We start from the raw sequence: 24,558 nt of genomic DNA, 5'->3' as shown, positions 1-24,558 counted from the left end.
GGTGTGTAGTGTTCCAACTCCATAGATCACTGTGGTGGGTCCTTTTGGACCTCAATATGATGCTCGGGGCCTTGCAACTTCTACTCTATACTCTTGGTGGACTTTCAGAACTGGCAGCTATTTCCTACAAGTCTCCCTTGCATGTGTTCTAGGGCCATACTAAACCACCTTTCCAGTTGGAGGTAGCCTGTAAATTTCACTTACACTGATAGATTATGGTTCAGTCTCTGCACCAGTATAGGTAATTGTATGAAGAGGGTGCTCTTCAGTTATTGCACACGATCAAGGTAATTAGTGTTTATGTCCAGGGGAATTAGGTGGTGTGTGTATGGGACAGATGACCTCCTGTACCCCTATGATTTCACGAGAAGAGATCGTCCAGCCTCTAAACAGATGAATGCCATTCGTACTTTGGGGCAGTGGGTGCCTGATGGGCAAGACCACTGCCGCAAAGCTATATAGATCAGTCACCCAGTTTTCAGTGCACACCAGATTTTACACCTTTGCGTCCAAAGATGTCAATTTATGGGGGGTTAAGGCAGGACCAAACTTGTGGCATCTTAAAGTCTGAGTTTTAAGGATATCCATGCTGAACACAGATGGTTAAATTAAATGTATGAGGTACTAATTCATACACTTGTGTTGAAGCATGGATCACCTTAAGGCCTGGACTGTTATGGTACCTTGAGGACTGAGTTTAGAGAACCACTGGCTAAAGGTGTTGTGCACTGGAACAGAGCATTCCCATCCTGAAGGATGTTCTCAGCGTCTCCCAATGAATGCATCAAATTGTTTTTTTTACCCACATATGTTGTATCCTTTTCTCTGAGTCCATGGAACACGCTGATGACCTTCCCTTACATACCTTGTTCAGCTTTCCTTATTATTGTACTGTTTTGCATTGAACCTGTTCTCATTAGGACTCTCCTCCTCTCCCTCATGTTTTCCTCAGTTCTGTCCCTTCAGGTTTTGTTAGCACAAAGTATTTATTTGTAGACATAACTAAATGTGTACTAAAATGTATATGGAGGGATTGCCATACTGGCATGTACCTTTGCAGAGCCTGTAACCCTCTTTTCTCCCTTAGTACTATGTATACATTTTCATTCTAGGCAACTACCCAGTTTCTGTGATGGTGCCAGCAAGCCTGACTGTAGCTCTCACCATTTAGTACAGTTCCATTCTTTGTGTTCTCTTCTCCAACATACCTTTATCCCCTGACAATCTTGGACGTATGAATCCTCACAACAGAATAGCTTGGTGTGAAATAAAAAACTGCAGAGCCACATAAATCAAGAAAATATTCTGTTTAATTCTGCAAGACAGGTAAGTTTCATGAAACCATGTAAATGGTGTACACAGATCTGCCCCCATGTGACAGTGGGGTAAAACACAGCCGATACAGGAGTATTGAACAATTAAGATACAAGTTCACTTGTAACAACAGCGCACCATGGTACCAAACCGAAAGCAAATACTGAGGAACAATACGAGTCACCAGACTGCCCAGTGTGGAGTTATCCCCGGAAAGGGTCAGTCACATATAGGAAGAGGATTATTAGTAAATTCAGCCAGATAATAGATTGTGACATCAGGTTAGCTCTTAGTATGGGGGGGTGTGCCAGGATTAGGAAGATTATAAAGATTCCCGATCCATAACCTGGCTGGTTCTATGTAATGTATACAAGACGGCAACACAGGTGATCTATGAAAAGCTGGGCCCACACTTTATTGCAGCGAGCTCATCACCCCTATTAGCAGAGGAAGCCCCCACCCCCATCTGGTGACAAGTATCTATATAAGGAGAATCCTGATTAACATCTATAGCGCATGACCTGTTGGAGAAACACAAAACGTATACTTGTTTCTTGTGAAACTCATTTACCCAGAACACCACAGAGAGACGGAACATTTTACATTAACAGTCAGAGTAACATAGTACCAAAGTTACATGCCGAAATTCAGTAGGAACAGGAAGAAAAGTCACTTGAGAACCAGACTGGAGTGAGGCGGCGGCAGCAGCACCCTGAACCAATCAGAAATGTGTACCAAGGCGCTGAGCAATTTGTTCCTTTTAATCCTAGCTTAATGCTGTGCACAAGATACACCGAGAGCCACCTTGCACCTGATTCAGGTGTTACAGACCAGCCAGGAAACAGATGTGCAAACTTTAACTGCATCATAATAGCTTATTGGGTTCTAGTTAATGGAAACCTGTTTGCATATTCCTCCTAAGCTTTAATAATAAACTGAAAAGCTTTCTGTCCCGCAGAGTACATAATAATAATAATAAAAAAAAAAAAATCCTACTCATGTCAAAACATAGCATTATTTTTATACATAAAATGAGTGCATTTGAAATGTAATGGATTTTTCTCCTCGTTAATCGGAGCCTTGTCCTTAAAAAAAAAAAAAAAAAAAACTAAAATATATAGAATGCAAAAATATACATACAGGTGGTTTTGGCTGGGTTGAAAACTAATTGATCAGCACATGGTCACGTCCGATTACATCTGGAAATTTAAAGTTTGTCTTGATCACAAAAAAAAAAGCCCTTTAAGTTCCTTTATGCTGCTAGAAGAAATTGTTAGGGGGAAAAAAAAAAAAAAAAAAGTCACCAAAATATAAAATTCTGCAAAAATTGAGAATAACTGTATACGCCAAGTGCGGCAAACATCTGTTCACCAGCGTCTGAAACATGCCACGTCTTCATTGCAAGTGGTATTAATGTGTAAAATAAAGGACTAATGTACCCCCCCTCCTGTTAATCATGGATAGTAGTAGTCACCCCCATAGATTACAGTAGGGAGAATTATATCAGAGAGACGATAACATATCAATCAGAAACCTGCTTACTTACAGCAGCCCGATGTACAGTTACTGTCACTACAGGAAAGGGTCTGCACAGCTCAGAGCAATTCCCAGCGTGTAAAATCAGGGCCTCTCTGTACTACACACCGCAGTCTTGGGGGGGTATATATACTAAAGTGTGGGTTTATAGAAGTGGAGGAGTTGCCCATAGCAACCAGATTCTAGCTATTATCTTCTAGGAGGAGCTAGATAAATGTTAAGTAGAATTTGATTGGTTGCTATGAACAACATCTCCACTTCTCTAAACCAACACTAATAAAAAAAACAAATAGAAAAACCCTTTGCAGCTGCGCTCAGATCATTGTTAGATGCCGCAGTACAATGAAATACTTTAGGCCGCAACTGGGGCACAGGCTCCTGCATACCACAATGCAGTACTGCAGCAAAGCTAGAATGTGGGGACACCAGTGAGAAAGGTGCAGCCCTGAAGATACTCCATTGCATGCCGCTGGGTGTAGCTGTGCCAACAGGGCCCAGCGTTACAGAAAAACACCCCTCTCTCATTCAGTGCTTGCCCTAAGATCTGGAAACCTTTCTCCCTACAAGCGATTGTTTTTTTTTTTCCTCCACTATGTGAATTCATTTGAGCTGACCGAGGAATGGAATGAAGATAGGACAATATCACAGATAAGACCAGCCACGGACACTGGCACAGGAGCAAATAATCCGGAGAGAACATAAGAGACTCAAGCAAAGTAAGAGGATGTGATCAGATTCACACTATATCTGTTCTGGGGGAACCCCAATGCCAGTGTTACTGCATGTGTCTATCCGCAAGCAGAGCTCCCCCCTCCTTTAAAACCAGTAGCCCAGATTCATATTATTCAACTACAGCCTCTACATTAGATGGGGAAGGTTTTAACCAACACACACGTAAAGGAAGAGCACCTGGACACCACATACAGCCTGGGGCCAGCTGCCTCACATGTGCATTAGGAAGCCGGGGAGTAAGTCACCACCCCTAGAAAGCTGTAAGTACATAGGCTCTCATGTCTGCTTACATCTGAAGTAACCGATGCAACTAGAGACCCTACACAAAAAGGAAATGCATTTCAAAAACAGCTACTTCACCTGTGGAATAAAAAGCTTAATCCCTAGATGTAGGATTCCCCTGATACGATTCTGCCACTAAATGCAGAAATACAGCAAAACGTAGAAAAAGTCATTTAGGTCTCATGTCCCAAAATCCTATAAAAAAAACAAAACAAAAAAAAACAGATTTTCACACAGATTGTTCAAGTACCAAGAGTTAAATTCATTTAGTTTAGTCTTCAAAAGGAGACAGAGCGTTTTGCCCAACGGTGTTGCAGGGTCTGGTGAATGGCTGCAAACAGTAACGCGTTCCCTTACCGCTTGCACCACAGATACCAGGAGACGACAGCGCCCTGCACAGTACCCGCTGAGTGACAGAGCACCCTGCTAGATTCATTCTTCAAAACAGGACAAAAGGCAGGTGGGCAATTAAGTGGGTGGGGCCAAAACAAGCCGTCACCAGAGCATCAGTGGTAACAGCACAGAGCGTTTCAGTGCCCCCAATTCCTGTGTGTTCATGTATAGGCAAGTTTCAAGTGGGAGGGATTAGTACAGCGTAGCCAATCCGAGCCTGCTTCAGCAATTAATGTGGGTGCCTGTTTGTGTGCAATCTTACAGAACACAGGCTACACATGGATACTGTGGAAGACTATTAGAAAACACCAAAAGGAGCATTCAAAAAAGGAGACTCTACATCAGTGTGGCTGGTAGCTGACAATGGTACCTGCCGAGGGAGAAATGCTTTGAGAAGTGAGGGGGACAGGTAAAACAAAAACCACCAATATATAATACTGACTTGCAATCACACCATCGAAAGAAAGACGAAGGGATGATTTAGACTAGACGCCCTACCAAGAGGATACACGAAAATCCAGCAAGCCAACCAAAAACATAAAATCGCACATTTATATTGCACAGTTATTCCCCGTTATCATACAATGGACTTTATTCATAAGACAGAGGAGCGAGACTGAGACAGTGACCATCCGGGCCCACGTTACACCAGGAAAATCACTTAATAAATGTTGTGCATCAGGAGATGGTCAGCTGAGGGCCTCGCCCTCTGCGCCAGTCACAATAACTTACTGCTCATATACTTTGTTCTCTGAAAATAAATGGCGTTTTCATAGGAGCAAGTCTATGATTAACTTGGGGAGATTTACCCCACTCCTCATTGCAAGTTTTCCCTCACCCATTCCGCAATTGGGCTGCACAGTTCCAGCTGGCATTATAACTGCTGTAGTGCATTCACGCTTGGTTTGTTGCCTTATCTGCCGCATGCCCATTTTGTACCAAGTGCCAAACGAGTGCAAGAAAAAAAAAACCTGGAAAGCCGATGTGCAATGGGCAGCAAGGGTATAAAATGGGCAGAGATCCTGGGAAGATGAGAACACTGGGATAGAGGAACAATGCTTCTAGATGGCTTCAGACGCTATCACCGCACTCTACAGAGATTTATCTGGGGGCTCAGACCTGGATTCTCTTTAAAGTTATAGAATCCTAATCTGTATTATAGAACAAAACATCACAAGTTATTATGTAGCTGCCACGAAGTATAAAACACGCCCCCATTAGCGCCACAGACAGGGAAGACGCACTGATTTGTAGAACGGTCTCTCCCTGGGCGTCCCACATGCAGGATCTCACAGCTACAACTTCTGGGGGATCCCCAAGACATTTACTAGCAGAAATGCTTTTAATATAAATAGTATATATTACAATCACAGCTATTTGCTGTGGTCATCACACTTTATGGTTCAAAAGTGAACTAAAAGGGGAGACCTCGTATTTAATGGAAAGCATCAGCTAACCTACTAACATTGGCAGGTGTTCTAAAACATGATCTTCCCATGCAATAAGGCATTCACTCAGGTTTGCCTCAGCCCATTCAGTTTGGATAGCTCAGATTTGATCGCTGACCTGGTTTATTCTGTTAGATACTAATCCCAAAGAAGTACAGTCACAGAGGTAACTGCAATCGCTGGGCCCAGAGTTTTGTACTACATCTTGCTAGAAGCCATCTAGAAGCACTGGCCTGTCAGTCATCTGAACACATCACCAATAACACACGCACACACAATGGCGCACCAGCTCATTAGCAGTTTACATTCCAAAGCAAGGTGTCCATTTTAATGAACTTTGGAAAAGAAAAAAAAAAAAAAAGGAACAATCTAACCCTTTGGGTGCAATAATACAGTATTCTGTAGACAACTGTCATCCAGAGGGTGAAAGCCTTAAAAACAAAAAAAAATGTAAACACAATATTAAACAGATTAGTGTTTTCAAACCACCTTTTTTTCTTCACTTTTTTCAAGTTTTGGCGTACAGATATGTGCAGGTGCCAACATCGTTCCCAGGTAAGTGCTCGATCCAGCAACGAACAAAGTTTTGGTGGTTGAATTTGGTTAAAAAGATCGACGTCTCCTCACGTGAAGAGTTAATGCTGTGGAAGCCAAAACTTTTGTTGGCTGTTGGAAAAATAAAGCAAAGTATTGGTCTTTATTTATTTTCTTCCTTTACAGGAAATAAAAGTGAATCTCGAAAATCCTTTGGTTTTCTTTCCTAAGTCTCCTGTTTCCTTTCGATACAGAGCAAGCACTGGAATATCACGGATGGGGAGAGGTCTCTGCCCGCCTATTTCGCCATGACGGAGACGAGAGCAGCAGCGCCAGAGTCAGCGAGCGCACCCCCCCCCCCCCCTCCTCCGTTTCTCACCGCTGAACCGCAGGAAGCACCGGGACCTCTTCCGCCTCCTGTACAGCCACGCGCCTCTTCATTTCACATTCACAAATTCACTTCTTGTGCAAAACAAGCAGTCTAAGTAAAAAGAATGCCCTCTTAGTTCTAGTAAAAACTGTAGAAAAGATCCAGAGTAGCCGCCGTTTTATCTGCAGAGAGAGGACGTGTGTGCGTAGACGGGGTAGGCCAGCCTGACGTTCAGAGAATCATTGTGTTGGATGAGGGATGTATGCTGGTAATGGAGCACCAACTCCTTAAGTGTGCTGTAGAGATTATATGGCTCTGCAAACCCGTAGCCTCGTGACGTACTGTATATAACGCAGTGTTTAACATCGCCGTCGGCCCTGAGAGGAGAGAGAGAGAGAGAGGATTATTACAGTGCAGACACTAGTGCTGTGATACAACAGAGTTACATGGTTCCTTTCAGTTATGGGCAGTCAGTCACATAGTAAATAGCTATATATCTAGGGTCTCCCAAGAACGGCTTCTATAGGCGATGGAAGCACTAATTCCACGAGCTTAACCCAGGGAATAAACTTTGGTCCTAAAATATATAATTTTACTGCAATTTTTAGATGACACTGTACTCAAACCAAATCCCACTGTAGGTATTTCAAGGCCAATAAAACCGATTCAAAAAAAAAAAAAGCGATTGAAAATAAAAGTGCGGTGGTATTTGGGAAGGCTGTCACACAAGACCATTACGAGTTTACAGCACTTAGTCCCCATTTACAAACAAAACGAAATACCAGCGGGAATTTTCGTTTAGTATCACTGATACAAATGAAAATTCCACTGGTATTTAGTAATACCCCTCCGGCGAGGTCCCCTGCTGGGCTGCTGGCAGTCTAACGCTGCCAGCGACGGGTCTCCTGTGTTATGCGCATGCGCGACGGTCCGTCTAGGCACGTGCATGACACGGGGACCTGGCAGTGCCTGGAATGCTTTGCTGAAGTCGGAAAGGCACCGCCGGGTCTCCATTGCCGGTAATGGGGCCTGCATCGCTCTCGCCATCTAAAATCTGGCAAGAGCGATGCTGTAAAACAGCGGTAATCTAAGATTACAGTGGTTTACTAAATACAGAACCCTGGCATAACCCCTTTAGTGAGCGCTAAAGGGGTTATTTTTCGTTTATAAATGGGGCCCTTAGTGCATCTGCATAGTCATCCCGAGGAGCCTGGAGCAAGCAGACACTGCTCAGAGAATCAGAAGACGTTACTCTGCCCGGGTAAATAAAGTGTCAGCTCCTGGTGTCATAGGGCAAAACGCAGTATCCTCTGTATAAAGGAGACAAGTGATGCAGGTACATGGACACCGGCCGGATGCTGCAGCCTGGTGGTGCACTTTATACTATAGGAGGAATGTATATGAGAACACTTACACCACAGAACATGCATAACAGCCCTTCTTGCTGCTCTCACGAATTAAAAAAGCTCCATCAGGCTTCCCTCGGAGTAACTCTTCTGCTTGTATCCGATTGATGTCCCCCACAAACCAGGTCTTCTCATCGTAGTGGGGCAGACAGTCTTCCTCCTCACTCACAAAGCAATGTCTGTTACATGGGAGGGAGGGAAGAGACGACACAGTGAAGGTTGCATTTAGCATGGTGCATGCAGCATTTAGCGGAAGCCATTGTACAATGAGGAAAACACTCACTCATCAAACTGCTCGTTCCTGATTCCAAGCCATTCATTAATGCGCTTCTGCCTCACTCCTTTGTGATTGAGCCATCTGTCAGGGAAAAGGGTCTTTTATTACAAGTTATAGACGTATCACATGAGTTACAATAAAGGGGGTGTGGTGGTGGGGAGGGGGCACTTATGGAAACTGCAATCAGCTTCTGTCATTTCTCTTGTGCAGTTGGTAAAATGAAAGCAGACATCCGATTGGCTGTTCTCAGCAGCACTGCTGGTTCTACACAATAACCTGTAGAACCAGTGATAGATCTATCTATTTTACACCCCTAGGGCAGTGTTTCCAAATCTCGGTCCACAAGGCACACCAACAGTCCAGGTTTTAGTGATATCCATGCTTGAGCACAGATGGTTACATCAATATAAGACCTGTGCTCAAGTATGGCTATCCTTGAAACCTGGACTGTTCGTGTGCCTTGAATATCCCTGCCCTTGGGTCTAGCACACCTAATACTGGCCACACACTAGCACGATTTTCAATGCGTCGTACAATGAATTGTGTGGAAATCGTGCAGTATTTAGGTAGGATATGATCCGGTGCGCGCTCCCGCTGCTCTTAAAATGTATCGTATGATCAGATGTGCAGCCCATATTATCTATAGCTATCGTATGCTGATCGTGCCGTGTATTTGAGCATACGATGGATCGTGCGTCCGACCGGCGTCATTTCAGTGACATTTAGAAGAAGTGTGTGATCTCTCAGTGACCTTCCCTCCTAAACTACAAATCGATCGTATCGTGAGATCGTATGTACATCGTGTGTCAATCGTGCGGCTGGGACTGCCCGGGAATTTCAGGGGAAATCGTAAGATGAATATCAGCTTATACTGGTTGTACTAGTGTATGGCCAGCATAAGTGTCAATATTGTAATATTACCCTTCACCACCAGTTGCAATTGACCCCCTGTGGCATTACCCCCCCCCCCCTTCGTAGCAACTGATCCACCAGGTACAATACCACCCAGTGTCCATAAGTAACCCCCTCCCAGTGATAGCAAATTCCCGCAGTCAATAGAATCCCCCCTCCCCAGTTCCAATGCTTGCCCAGGATTTAAAATGTAACTGTTTGGCACATTCACTCCAGAAAGCCATTCGCACGGCATTCCGGGGAGCAAGTTCGGCTTTGTTGTTGGCGGTCACAGACCGCTGTATCATTGTCCAGAGGGGGGCTCAGATGACCAGACCCGGGGTCACATTTGCTGTTGCAACAGATTTTACAAGAACAAGTAAAATACAATAGAGACGCATCCATAGTGTCTGTTTTACTTCCACATAGAGCAAATTTACTAAGCGGTAGAAGACTGCGCACATCATTCACACACACAGGGGTCACTCCCAATAAGGAGCAGATACACTAAGCTGTGGGAGAGGACACTGCGCACACCCACACACACACAGGGGTCACTGCCAAAAAGAGTAGATACACTAAGCTGTGGGAGATGACACTGCGCACACCACACACACACAGGGGTCACTCCCAATAAGAGCAGATGTACTAAGCGGTGGGAGAGGACACTGCGCACACCACACACACACACACACACACACACAGGGGTCACTCCCAATAAGAGCAATGTACTAAGCGGTGGGAGAGGACACTGTACACACACACACACACACACACGTCACTCCCAATAAGAATAGGATGTACTAAGCGGTGGGAGAGGAGACTGCGCACATCACACACACGGGTCACTCCCAATAAGAGCAGATTTACTAAGCGGTGGGAGAGGACACTGCGCACATCACACACACACACACACACACACACACAGGGGTCACTCCCAATAAGAGCAGATACACTAAGCTGTGGGAGAGGACACTGCGCACACCACACACACACACACAGGGGTCACTCCCAAAAAGAGCAGATGTACTAAGCGGTGGGAGAGGACACTGCGCACACCACACACACAAAAAGGGGTCACTCCCAATAAGAATAGATGTACTAAGCGGTGGGAGAGGACACTGCACACATCACACACACAGGTCACTCCCAATAATAATAGATGTACTAAGCGGCGGGAGAGGACACTGCGCACATCACACAGACACACACAGGGGTCATTCCCAATAAGAGCAGATGTACTAAGCGGTGGGAGAGGACACTGCGCACACCCACACACACACACACACACACAGGGGTCACTGCCAAAAAGAGTAGATACACTAAGCTGTGGGAGAGGACACTGCGCACACCACACACACACACAGGGGTCACTCCCAATAAGAGCAGATGTACTAAGCGGTGGGAGAGGACACTGCGCACACCACACACAGGGGTCACTCCCAATAAGAATAGATGTACTAAGCGGTGGGAGAGGACACTGCACACACAACACACACACCGGTCACTCCCAATAAGAATAGATGTACTAAGCGGTGGGAGAGGACACTGCACACACACCACACACACACACCACACACAGGGGTCACTCCCAATAAGAGCAGATTTACTAAGCGGTGGGAGAGGACACTGCGCACCACACACACACACACAGGGTCACTCCCAATAAGAGCAGATATACTAAGCGGTGGGAGAGGACACTGCGCACACCACACACACACAGGGGTCACTCCCAATAATAATAGATGTACTAAGCGGTGGGAGAGGACACTGCGCACATCGCACATCACACACACACACACAGGGGTCACTCCCAATAAGAGCAGATACACTAAGCAGCGGTGGGAGAGGAGACTGCGCACACCACACAGGGGTCACTCCCAATAAGAGCAGATGTACTAAGCGGTGGGAGAGGACACTGCGCCCATCACACACAGGGGTCACTCCCAATAAGAGCAGATGTACTAAGCGGTGGGAGAGGACACTGCGCCCATCACACACAGGGGTCACTCCCAATAAGAGCAGATGTACTAAGCGGTGGGAGAGGACACTGCGCACATCACACCCACACACCACACACACACACACACACAGGGGTCACTCCCAATAAGAGCAGATGTACTAAGCGGTGGGAGAGGACACTGCGCCCATCACACACAGGGGTCACTCCCAATAAGAGCAGATGTACTAAGCGGTGGGAGAGAACACTGCGCACATCACACACACACACACACACAGGGGTCACTCCCAATAATAATAGATGTACTAAGCGGTGGGAGAGGACACTGCGCACACCACACACACACAGGGGTCACTCCCAATAAGAGCAGATACACTAAGCGGTGGGAGAGGACACTGCGCACATCACACACAGGGGTCACTCCCAAAAAGAATAGATGTACTAAGCAGCGGTGGGAGAGGACACTGCGCACATCACACACACCACACACACACACACACACAGGGGACACTCCCAATAAGAATAGATGTACTAAGCAGTGGTGGGAGAGGACCTTGCGCACATCACACACACAGGGGTCACTCCCAATAAGAATAGATGTACTAAGCAGCGGTGGGAGAGGACACTGCGCACATCACACACACACACACAGGGGTCACTCCCAATAAGAGCAGATGTACTACGCGGTGAGAGAGGAGACTGCGCACACCACACACAGGGGTCACTCCCAATAAGAGCAGATGTACTAAGCGGTGGGAGAGGACACTGCGCACATCACACACACACACACACACCACACACAGGGGTCACTCCCAATAAGAGCAGATGTACTACGCGGTGGGAGAGGACACTGCACACACACCACACACAGGGATCACTCCCAATAAGAGCAGATACACTAAGCTGTGGGAGAGGACACTGCGCACCACACACACACAGGGTCACTCCCAATAAGAGCAGATATACTAAGCGGTGGGAGAGGACACTGCGCACACCACACACACACAGGGGTCACTCCCAATAATAATAGATGTACTAAGCGGTGGGAGAGGACACTGCGCACACCACACACACACAGGGGTCACTCCCAATAATAATAGATGTACTAAGCGGTGGGAGAGGACACTGCGCACATCGCACATCACACACACACACACACACACACACACAGGGGTCACTCCCAATAAGAGCAGATACACTAAGCAGCGGTGGGAGAAGACACTGCGCACATCACACACACCACACACAGGGGTCACTCCCAATAAGAATAGATGTACTAAGCAGCGGTGGGAGAGGAGACTGCGCACACCACACAGGGGTCACTCCCAATAAGAGCAGATGTACTAAGCGGTGGGAGAGGACACTGCGCCCATCACACACAGGGGTCACTCCCAATAAGAGCAGATGTACTAAGCGGTGGGAGAGGACACTGCGCCCATCACACACAGGGGTCACTCCCAATAAGAGCAGATGTACTAAGCGGTGGGAGAGGACACTGCGCACATCACACCCACACACCACACACACACACACACAGGGGTCACTCCCAATAATAATAGATGTACTAAGCGGTGGGAGAGGACACTGCGCACATCACACACAGGGGTCACTCCCAATAAGAGCAGATGTACTAAGCGGTGGGAGAGAACACTGCGCACATCACACCCACACACCACACACACACACACACAGGGGTCACTCCCAATAATAATAGATGTACTAAGCGGTGGGAGAGGACACTGCGCACATCACACACAGGGGTCACTCCCAATAAGAGCAGATGTACTAAGCGGTGGGAGAGAACACTGCGCACATCACACACACACACACACACACACACACACACACACACACAGGGGTCACTCCCAATAATAATAGATGTACTAAGCGGTGGGAGAGGACACTGCGCACACCACACACACACAGGGGTCACTCCCAATAAGAGCAGATACACTAAGCGGTGGGAGAGGACACTGCGCACATCACACACAGGGGTCACTCCCAAAAAGAATAGATGTACTAAGCAGCGGTGGGAGAGGACACTGCGCACATCACACACACACACACCACACACCACACACACACACAGGGGTCACTCCCAATAAGAATAGATGTACTAAGCAGTGGTGGGAGAGGACCTTGCGCACATCACACACACAGGGGTTACTCCCAATAAGAATAGATGTACTAAGCAGCGGTGGGAGAGGACACTGCGCACATCACACACACACACACAGGGGTCACTCCCAATAAGAGCAGATGTACTACGCGGTGAGAGAGGAGACTGCGCACACCACACACAGGGGTCACTCCCAATAAGAGCAGATGTACTAAGCGGTGGGAGAGGACACTGCGCACATCACACACACACACACACACACACACACACACCACACACAGGGGTCACTCCCAATAAGAGCAGATGTACTAAGCGGTGGGAGAGGACACTGCGCACATCACACACAGGGGTCACTCCCAATAAGAGCAGATGTACTAAGCGGTGGGAGAGAACACCGCGCACATCACACACAGGGGTCACTCCCAATAATAATAGATGTACTAAGCGGTGGGAGAGGACACTGCGCACACCACACACACACAGGGGTCACTCCCAATAATAATAGATGTACTAAGCGGTGGGAGAGGACACTGCGCACATCACACACACACACACACACGGGTCACTCCCAATAAGAGCAGATGTACTAAGCGGTGGGAGAGGACACTGCGCCCATCACACACACGCGTCACTCCCAATAAGATCAGATGTACTAAGCTGTGGGAGAGGACACTGCGCCCATCACACACAGGGGTCACTCCCAATAAGATCAGATGTACTAAGCGGTGGGAGAGGACACTGCGCACACCACACACAGGTCACTTACACCAGGTGCTGATCTCTGATTTTCCGCAGCTGTATAAGATCGGGTTTGATACTATTCATCCTTTTGTCTATTTCCCGGTTATCCAACGCCTGTTTTCTCAAGTCTTGTTCCAGCCGTAATTTGCTGTCATAGATCTCCCCCAAACGAGATTTCAATTTTTCATAGTTCATTATTATTCTGGGAGAACAGAGACAGATCAGAGTAAGACGTTAGTTATGGTAAGTGTAACAATGCAGCGTTTCCATAGCACAACAAGCCACCTGTATTACCTCTCAATCTCTTTATCATTGCCCTCTCTGCGGAAGCAGTCCATGAATTCCTTACTATATCTCTCCTGGGAATGGCACTGCTCCTCAAATATCTTAATGGTTTCATTAAAGGCTTCAATCGCCGTCCTCTTCATCTGGATCTCCTGCAACATTTACCCGGCTCATCACACAATGTATAGGACATGACACACAGTATGTTGTATTACGGACTATTCACAGATTATTATTTGCCATAGGCTCAGCCTGTCAGGTGACAGACCGCTCTACGTATGTTATAGGTCAGTGTTCTGTCCTCCAGGTTGGACTCTCTGATAAGAGCTTCTACCATCTGAAAGGCCTTCACATAGAGTTTTCTATCCCCTCTGACCTAGGTCTTAGCCCCATTATTACAGAGAGATTATAATACTCCTCAAACACAACAGCTTAGGGTGTAGCTTATTGCTAAATGCTGGCATAAAAGGGGGTGTGACTGTAACTGGGTAGAACATATGACAACAGGTGGAGAGATGGTAGCAATCCCTGAAATTACCAGAGGAATACAAGAGTTTGCCCAGCATATAGGCCAGGCACAGCAGGTGGGTCACTATCCCCTTCCTAGCGCTACAGCTAGCATATAGCCAGGCACAGCAGCAGGGTCACTATCCCCTTCCTAGCGCTACATCCAGCATATAGGCCAGGCACAGCAGCAGGGTCACTATCCCCTTCCTAGCGCTACATCCAGCATATAGGCTAGACACAGCAACAGGGTCACTATCCCCTTCCTAGCGCTACATCCAGCATATAGGCCAGGCACAGCAGCAGGGTCACTATCCCCTTCCTAGCGCTACATCCAGCATATAGGCTAGGCACAGCAACAGGGTCACTTATCCCCTTCCCAGGGCTACAGCCAGCATATAGGCCAGGCACAGCAGCAGGGTCACTATCCCCTTTCTAGGGCTACAGCCAGCATATAGGCCAGGCACAGCAGCAGGGTCACTATCACCTTCCTAGGGCTACGTCCAGCATATAGGCCAGGCACAGCAGCGGGGTCACTATCCCCTTCCTAGCGCTACATCCAGCATATAGGCCAGGCACAGCAGCAGGGTCACTATCACCTTCCTAAGGCTACAGCCAGCATTTAGGCCAGGCACAGCAGCAGGGTCACTATCCCTTTTCTAGGGCTACAGCCAGCATATAGGCCAGGCACAGCAGCAGGGTCACTATCACCTTCCTAGGGCTACGTCCAGCATATAGGCCAGGCACAGCAGGTGGGTCACTATCCCCTTCCTAGGGCTACAGCCAGCATATAGGCCAGACACAGCAGGTGGGTCACTATCCCCTTCCTAGGGCTACAGCCAGCATATAGGCCAGGCACAGCAGGTGGGTCACTATCCCCTTCCTAGGGCTACAGCCAGCATTTAGGCCAGGCACAGCAGCAGGGTCACTATCCCTTTTCTAGGGCTACAGCCAGCATATAGGCCAGGCACAGCAGCAGGGTCACTATCACCTTCCTAGGGCTACAGCCAGCATATAGGCCAGGCACAGCAGGTGGGTCACTATCACCTTCCTAGGGCTACGTCCAGCATATAGGCCAGGCACAGCAGGTGGGTCACTATCCCCTTCCTAGGGCTACAGCCAGCATATAGGCCAGACACAGCAGGTGGGTCACTATCCCCTTCCTAGGGCTACAGCCAGCATATAGGCCAGGCACAGCTGGTGGGTCACTATCCCCTTCCTAGGGCTACAGCCAGCATATAGGCCAGGCACAGCAGGTGGGTCACTATCCCCTTCCTAGGGCTACAGCCAGCATATAGGCCAAGCACAGCAGCAGGGTCACTATCCCCTTTCTAGGGCTACAGCCAGCATATAGGCCAGGCACAGCAGCAGGGTCACTATCACCTTCCTAGGGCTACGTCCAGCATATAGGCCAGGCACAGCAGGTGGGTCACTATCCCCTTCCTAGGGCTACAGCCAGCATATAGGCCAAGCACAGCAGGTGGGTCACTATTGCCCTTCCTAGGGCTACAGCCAGCATATAGGCCAGGCACAGCAGGTGGGTCACTATTGCCCTTCCTAGGGCTACAGCCAGCATATAGGCCAGGCACAGCAGCAGTGTCACCATTCCCTTCCTATGACTACATCCAGCATATATGTCAGGCCCAGTAGAATGGTCACTATCCCCTTCCTAAGGCTATAGCCAGCAAATAGGCTAGACACAGGAGGGTCACAATCACTTTCCTAGGGATAGAGCCGGCATATAGGCCAGGCACAGCAGAAGGGTTACTACCCCTTTTCTAGGGCTACATCCAGAATATAGGCCAGGCACAGCAGGAGGATCTCAATCGCCTTCCTAGGGCTACATCCAGCAAATAGGCCAGGCACAGCAGGAGGGTCACTAACCTGAGAGGTCTTGGTGTATTCCTCATATAGTCTGTCATATTCTTTGCTCTTGTCCTGAAACTGTCCGTGATACTCCTGGAGTTTCCTTCCTACTGCTTCTACATTGTCTTCTTTCACCAGCTGATCCTGTGCAGAACAGAGAATCATAATCAGTACGAGGAGCTCCCACCTAACTCCAAGCAACCCTGGATGTCCAGCGTGTTATCCTCACCTGCTGGTACCTTGACACTGGATACAATAGCTTCACGTCCAGCTTGGGGTTATACTGGGCCAGAGATTCATGTCTATAATGGTTAATCAGCTCCACAACTGATGTGAAAGTCAGTGGGTCAGAAAATCCATATTTGCCGTCTTGATGGTAAATCTTGATCAATTTGTTGTTTCCACCCTTCCTAGAATAAACCAAAGGCAGAGATTGAGAGGGCGATGCTGCAGAGATCTAGCCTGAACAGTGGTCAGAGTCTGATCTAAGTTGTTGGCCCAGGATGTTCAGACGTGTGTCTCACTACCATCACAGTTAAGAGAATCAAAATGGATTGTACTTTTAGCGGTGACAATAGCGCTAGGTCTAAGCAATAACATTTAATGGTTTGACCATTATCACTAGCATAAGCAATTAGACAAGAGAAAGCTTTATTTAGATACAGGGCTTTATTCAGCACTCTACGAGTGTGGCCTTAGAGACAATCGCTGATTGTTCATCAGTCCCCTCATCCTGAAACCTCTATAACCTATGTAATAAGGTAGTAAGTGACTGCTCTCACAGCACTAACTCATACAGCCTCAAGGCAGCATTCACAGCGTCATAAGGAAGTGCCACCCAAATGTGCCCCGTCTCACTTACCGGAGAGTCAAAGTATAATCTCCTTGCATCTTAGTTGAGGCATCACGCACCAGGAACGTTCCATCCGGCATATCACGCAGCTTATCATTCACTTCTTCCCTGGAGACAGAAATAAGGGTAATTGTACACATACCCTCTGAACGCACTGATCACAGCCACAACCTGTCACAAGCAAGAGTGGAAAATGGATTTTCTGGCCTCTTACCTTGAGATGTCTCCCCAATACCACTCTGCGTCCTGGAGGGGCGAGCCTGTGACGTCTTTGCTGCCATTATTAGACACTGGACTCATGGATTTTGGTGGTTTTGGAGGAAGTGCTGAAAAAACATTCAGGATGGAAATTCGGATTAGACAAATAGTGTGATACACACAGACTTCTTATACAGACTTTACACTGGAGACATGAACTCAACAGGGGATTTACGGTGATTCAGTAACCGAGCTTGCAAATAATTAGTTACATCTATACAGCAATATTATAATCCAGCTACTGATGGTGTTCCTCCAAATCACCCTAACTGCACTAATACGTCACCAAGCCGCTCCCTCACACCTCCGCTCAGGTAGCCGGGGTGCACACCTGAAAGACCGTTAGTCTTCATTCTAGCAACTTGCACCTGTCACAACCCGTGCAGTTCCTCTTTCCTGCCTGGGGCATCTCTCTGCTCTGGTGCTTCTAGCACACTCGTCTCTATATCAGAAGTTTGTTGCATCAGCTGAATGTGCTAGATGCACCAGCGCAGAGTGTGACACCCCAGGTAGGCGAGAGGAACTGCACGGGTTGTGACAGGTGCTAGAATGAACACCAAAGACCAGACGACTGGGACACCACCATAAACACATATAGAAGAGGTCTGAAAGTCTCATTACATCATTTTACAGAGCCTCACACATACAATTCAGTCTAATGCACAAAACCCTGATCATACTGCTCATCACAAACTTAGTGAAGTCTACAAAACAGCCCATCCACTAGGCAGGAAGACTGTCATATGAAGATGCTTTTTATACACCAGGTCAGGACACATGAATTTAACCATTACATTGATTTGATAAATCCATATTCATGTGATAAATAATTACATTTTACTTTATGATGCATTAAAAAAAAAAGAAAAAAAAGCCATGAGAAGACCTTATGAGAAAGTAAGTACACCCAATGATTAATTAGCCACTATAACCGACATGGGCAATAATACGGCCCTCCAGCAACTTTAGCAGAAATCACATCAGGACTTTTTTCTCTTTGCGATTCAGTTTCGGGTCATGTTTGAGGGATTAGGCCCACTCCAATGCATCAGTACTGAAGAGCATTCACTTATTCCTTCGGCTCTCTTAAGGTCACAGCTTCTTAATTGGGTCAAGGTCTGAACTTTGACCTTAGAACCTTGAATCTTTTCTTTCAGTTGTAGAATTGCGGGTTTGCAATTTCGGGCCAAGCCATGATCTCACATCGGGACAGATGACATCACATTTCCTTAGGTAAGAATAAAATTTGATGTTCATAAGATGCTTATTGATTGCAAGGTGGCCATGTCCTGTGGTTGCAAATCAAAATCGCCACCACCGTGATTAATGGTTGCTATAAGGTCATTGCAGCAATTAAATGCAGTCCTTGTGGTCCGGTCTGCACACAGAATATTATTCCAGAAGTGCATATGTCATCTAGACTACTTATTTCCCGGCTGCTCTTCTGTCCAGCGTTTAATATGTATTGTGCAGTCACATGCCTAAAGATCCATGGATTTCAAATTTGGGTTACTTGCCATTCCTGTGATCTGATTTTTGGGTGAATTTGTTGGAGCACCCACAACAGAAAAGAGGGGTTAAGCCCATTTGTACATATTCTCACAGGAGAACGATGGACTATAGAGGGTTATAAGGACACTTCCAAACAGTTTGAAGACAGACACAAACGCAGAAGTCTCTTCTCTTTGGCAAACCTGAACGCACCTCATTCCATTATATGGAACAAATATGGGGGCACTTACTTTTTCATACATAGCTACTTCCTCTCTGTCAAAAATGGTCAAAAAGTTTTTTTTGTTTTTTTTTAAGAACAAAATTTATGAAATTAGATTTATAACATCTTAAGCTGCATACACACGGTACGATCTGTTCAATGAACGATATTGAACGATTTTCCTTCAACGTTCTGTGGGGCAGGACAAACGATATTGGGGGTAGACACTGAAAGATATCTACGATAAGAGATATTTCAGTGAAGTCATCCTGCCACATCTCTGAACAGGCAATTTCTTAACGATATCGTCCAGGTTGGCCTGCATGTACGGACGACCATAGATATCGTTATCATCCATGCGGGAACGCCATCGTTGGTCGTTCCCTGCATAAAAATTAACTATTTATTGTTGAACGATATCATTATCGTTCATAGATATCATACCGCGTGTACGCACCTTTAGGATGGTTAATTAATTTTTTCCACACAAGTCAATCTACTAAAATGCCACCACACAGATACTCCTGGGTCCTGGCCAGTCCTGCAAAATAGTCACAGGTATGTGCAGATCCAGTATAAATCAGTTCGTACCACGCAAAGGCATTAAGCAGCTAAGTGACTACACAACAAGCTAAAGCCCAGACAAGTGAACCAAACAACCCAAAGAATATTTTAAATTTCCAAAATTAACGAGCAAATAGCAATTTTTAAGACAAAGTAACCCCTACTTTATGCATCAAATGAAAGGAACTAGCCGTAATACTTACAAATAGGCAGGCAAATAATCCTGAGGGATGCGGACGCGCTCACCTACACATAGCCAGGCAGCAGATTGCACTGAAGTGGTTATTCTATAGCTTGCTCGCTAGTAACCTTAATCCTCCCCCCCTCCTCTTCCTCCGCAGTGCTCGCCATCCAACCCGATTTCTCTACTAAATCCCAAATCAGATGCTGCTGGCAAAAAGTAATCTCTGAATGGAGACAGGGTCCTGGCCAATCAGAGGCCAGCAAAGGAATCGTATGTTCCTGACGTTAAGGCTGCAGAGAGTGGATGTGCAGGGGAGCAGCAGGTAGTTTGAGCCGTGCACAGTTCCCTGACAGCAGTTACAGAAGTTTGACGTGTGGGTTATAGGATGTCTGACGATCTGGCCCAGGAGACGGTGGAAACCGGGACATATCACAGATAGATACTAAAAACTCATGCGCCCGAAAAACTTAATAGACTTATTACAGACTTGTTACTTTGAGGACACTTAATGAACACAAGACAAATGAAATGCACAATATAAAAAAAAGTAGGGAGTCCATGTCCACCATTATACAGGCCTAGTAGCAGGACCTGGTTTCCAGGAACATTCCCGGACTCTGCTGTCCTGATCACACAACAATAAGAGAAATAAGCAGCGGACGTGGAGCCACAATAATTATGTATAGGAGACAGCAGCTGGTGCCCCTTCTGGGAAGAATGCAGGAAAGGGGCAGTGAGAGCCTAGTCTCCGTCACTGGGCAGGAAACTCAGCACCAGACACTCCTTGGGGAAGAATTTCAAGTCTGCTTCAAATGGGGTTCAAATTTTAACAAAACCAATTTAAAATCAGTCGTTATCCAGTCTCTTGTGCAGAGACTGGATAACGGCGCTGTAACTTGCGCCCGTGTCAGACTGGTAACAATGAATGCCAGGAAGCTGCACATTACACAGAGGACAATGAGAGCAAAGCGACAAATTGCAACACCCCTTCCTCCAAAAGAAAAAAAGAAAATAAATAAATTTAAAAAAAAGCTTATGAACCCTAAAATACAAACTATTTCAGCGCCAGATGTTTTAGTGTGTCAGGCACAGACAGGGTTAATTCAGCGTCTCAATGATGTAGCCATGAAGACTATGAACAAAGCAGCACTAACTGTCAAGATACTGGTCTTTGGTAGGACACTAAGCCATAAGACTGAGGTCATGAAGCATGCCCAGGAGCAGGGTACTGAGGTGGGGGTGTGGGTGAGGGGGAAGTATGAGGTGGAAACGGCAATTTTTTTTTTTTTAGATTAACATCACACATTTTTTGCACAAAGAGTAGAGTGTCTGTAATGTCACCATCTCCAGCCCCGCCAAGGCCCATGCACTTTCATCCCAGTCACCCTACAGAGAGCCTGTCATTCATATTACCAGCACAGCAATGCAATTTACATCAATACTGAGGTAGGGTCTCCTTGGGATGGGGAATTATCCTACAGCTCCGTCTCAGATGACAAAGTTATACTGTACTATATACAGTATGCAGCAAAACAGGGACCAGAGGACAAAGAACTGACTTATTCAGGATTCAGCAATGTGTGTGCAACAAAGGCCTGAGGCTGATCAATGAACGCCTAATACAGCGGGCACCACAGTGTGCCCAAACCAATGGGAAGCGCACAATAGGACAGAGAGAGACGGTCCCCACTGGCAGAGTTGGCTCCATTACGTAATGCATTGAGTGACCTTTCGGCGACTGCCAGGTAAAAGTAACCAGCTAGATCTGGCAGCGGACATCAAATATCTTGGGGTACAATGGCACACCACGCACACACAAACTAGGGGGGATGATGCCCGATGGGGAGGTTACCAAAAGAAACGCAATTCAATCCAAAGTATTTAGGGGACAAGGACTGACACGATGATAGACATTTAACCAGGTGTCCAAAGATGCCAACTGAATGATGAGGAAGAATAATAAGGGGTGCCCGGTAGACGCACCTGATATTCCAGGAATGTTGGAGGAGACAAAAATAAAAAAAAATGTACATTCTTTTGCCATACAAAAAAAAAAAGGGGGGGGACACAAAAAGCAAAAAGTCCATTGCAATAAAAAGAAAGAAATCTGACATCTGAGGTTGTTATACAAGTGATGCACCCTGCTCAGGGGGTGCATGGGATGAGGGGCAGTAAGCAGGAGGTGCAGAAGAGAATGTAGGGGTGCAGGCTAATTAATGGCAGATACACCCTAATGAGTGCAGAAATTAGGGTGTACACTTCATAGCAATTGGGTTGAGGGGAGGAAGGGGGTACCTCACACATGCAGGTTAGAGGATATGGGGGGGGGGGCAGGAAAAGTGGGCGTGCACCCCCATTCTGAGGAGCCAGGAACCCCCATAGTCAGAAGTGCAGGGAATGATGGGCATGAATGGGGGGGTGGGAGATGCACCTTAAGCAGATTGCAGGAAATGCTGGGGACAGGGAGAGAGGGGGTGCACAGGGGCACCAGGGAAAGCCCCCCGAGCACATAGCAGGGGCTGACACCCTATCTCTGCAGCGTACCTGGCGGAGGATCCATCTCGATGTAGAATATGAGCTCGGCGGAGTAGGGCAGGATGAGGGGCTCCGGGCTCCAGTCTCTCTGCTCCGTGTTGTACATCCTGACTCCCCGCTCCCATCTCCTCCTCTCTCCTCCGATCACATTTCATTATAACCGGCAACCTGCCGGACTGTGCCACTACGCCGGGGCCGAGGGGGAGGGGGGCGGGGACGCAGGAAGAACAACTCTACCCAAAACCCACCGCACCACACCTGACGCACACACGGGAGACGGAAGGCAGGGGAAGAGAAGTGCCCCTATGAGAGACCCCACTATTGCCCCCAGTGGCGGGTAACACACGGGGTGTTCCCGGGGTGTCACCCCTCCAACAGCCAGGGAGAGAACCGCGGATGGTACAGTCCCAACCTTGGCCGTAAGCCAGAGCCGTTACAGGCAGCCGGGGCGGAGCTAGCGCTGGGGAACGTCAATGTCATATAGGGATTGGCCGGAGGGATGGCGCTAAGGGGGGAAGGAAGAGGGCCTGCCGATTGGCTGGAAAAGGTCCATGGGCGGCGCTTTATAGCTGCTCGCTGTCTTTGTCTACTAGGACAACGCGAGAGCTTCGTAGAAGAGAATAATTATTTGCCCCTCCCTCTCTAGCCAACAACCAGTGAGGGAGCAGAGAAGCCGGTCGCCTCTGATTGGCTGATGCAGTTACTAAGAGGGACAAAGGGAAAGAAAAAGGTTTCTGAAGTGACATTAAAGGGACAGAAACCGGCCGTGATCAGGGGGCGAGGTCTCCCCGACACCCCAACAAGGTGTACGGCCGTGATCAGGGGGCGAGGTCTCCCCGACACCCCAACACTGTGTAACCGGCCGCTCCCGCACGTTATACGCAGCCTGTATACATTATATACCAAGTCACCCCCACACACTCTAGTCTACACAATACCCAGTCACTCCCCCATTCTGCCCATTATATACCCAGCCACTCTCCCATTCTGCCCTTTATACACCCAGTCACTCCCATTATGCACATTATATACCAAGTCACCCCCACACACTCTACACAATACCCAGCCACTCTCCCATTCTGCCCTTTATATACCCAGTCACTCCTATTCTGTACATTATATACCCAGTCACTCCCCCATTCTGTACATTATATACCCAGTCACTCCCCCATTCTATAAATTATATACCCAGTCACTCCCCCATTCTGCACATTATATACCCAGTCACTCTCCCATTCTGTACATTATATACCCAGCCACTCTCCCATTCTGCCCTTTATATACCCAGTCACTCTCCTATTCTGTACATTATATACCCAGCCACTCTCCCATTCTGCCCTTTATATACCCAGTCACTCTCCTATTCTGTACATTATATACCCAGTCACTCCCCCATTCTGCCCTTTATATACCCAGTCACTCTCCTATTCTGTACATTATATACCCAGTCACTCCCCCATTCTATACATTATATACCCAGTCACTCCCCCATTCTGCACATTATATACCCAGTCACTCTCCCATTCTGTACATTATACACCCAGTCACTCCCCCATTCTGTACATTATATACCCAGTCACTCCCCCATTCTGTACATTATATATTATATACCCAGCCCCCCATTCTGCACATTATATACCCAGTCACTCTTCCATTCTGTACATTATATACCCAGTCACTCCCCCATTCTGTACATTATATACCCAGTCACTCCCCCATTCTGTACATTATACACAAGTCCTCCACCCATTCTGCCCCTTATATAACCAGCCCCCCCCCCCCCACACACACA

General features: G+C 47.2%; 1 protein-coding gene across 1 annotated transcript; it reads right to left on the bottom strand.

The window, feature by feature from the left end:
* Positions 1 to 1,292: 1,292 nt before the first annotated feature.
* On the bottom strand, positions 1,293 to 23,206 carry PIK3R3 (phosphoinositide-3-kinase regulatory subunit 3). The gene is made up of 10 exons (XM_088471617.1): positions 22,776 to 23,206; positions 17,726 to 17,837; positions 17,521 to 17,619; positions 16,888 to 17,068; positions 16,677 to 16,802; positions 14,298 to 14,440; positions 14,029 to 14,205; positions 8,299 to 8,373; positions 8,024 to 8,194; positions 1,293 to 6,986 (listed from the first exon to the last, which is right to left on the bottom strand). Exons 1-10 carry the CDS (start codon positions 22,870 to 22,872, stop codon positions 6,788 to 6,790), a joined length of 1,380 nt encoding a protein of 459 aa, XP_088327743.1. The 5' UTR covers positions 22,873 to 23,206; the 3' UTR covers positions 1,293 to 6,787.
* Positions 23,207 to 24,558: the final 1,352 nt, after the last annotated feature.

This window comes from Taudactylus pleione, unplaced genomic scaffold (genome assembly GCF_031769625.1).
Source record: "Taudactylus pleione unplaced genomic scaffold, aTauple2 ptg000115l, whole genome shotgun sequence".
Classification (NCBI taxonomy): domain Eukaryota; kingdom Metazoa; phylum Chordata; class Amphibia; order Anura; family Myobatrachidae; genus Taudactylus; species Taudactylus pleione.
This window is presented reverse-complemented; position numbering and strand designations above follow the sequence as displayed.

Excerpts from the sequence above, each read along its gene's own strand:
- PIK3R3 (XM_088471617.1), bottom strand. The coding sequence starts at position 22,872 with ATGTACAACACGGAGCAGAGAGACTGGAGCCCGGAGCCCCTCATCCTG. Across the intron at positions 8,374-14,028 it reads ATCAGAGATCAGCACCTGGT|ATGGCTCAATCACAAAGGAG; the intron begins GTAAGTGACCTG and ends TTTCCCTGACAG. Across the intron at positions 6,987-8,023 it reads TGTTATGCATGTTCTGTGGT|GGCCGACGGCGATGTTAAAC; the intron begins GTAAGTGTTCTC and ends CTCTCCTCTCAG.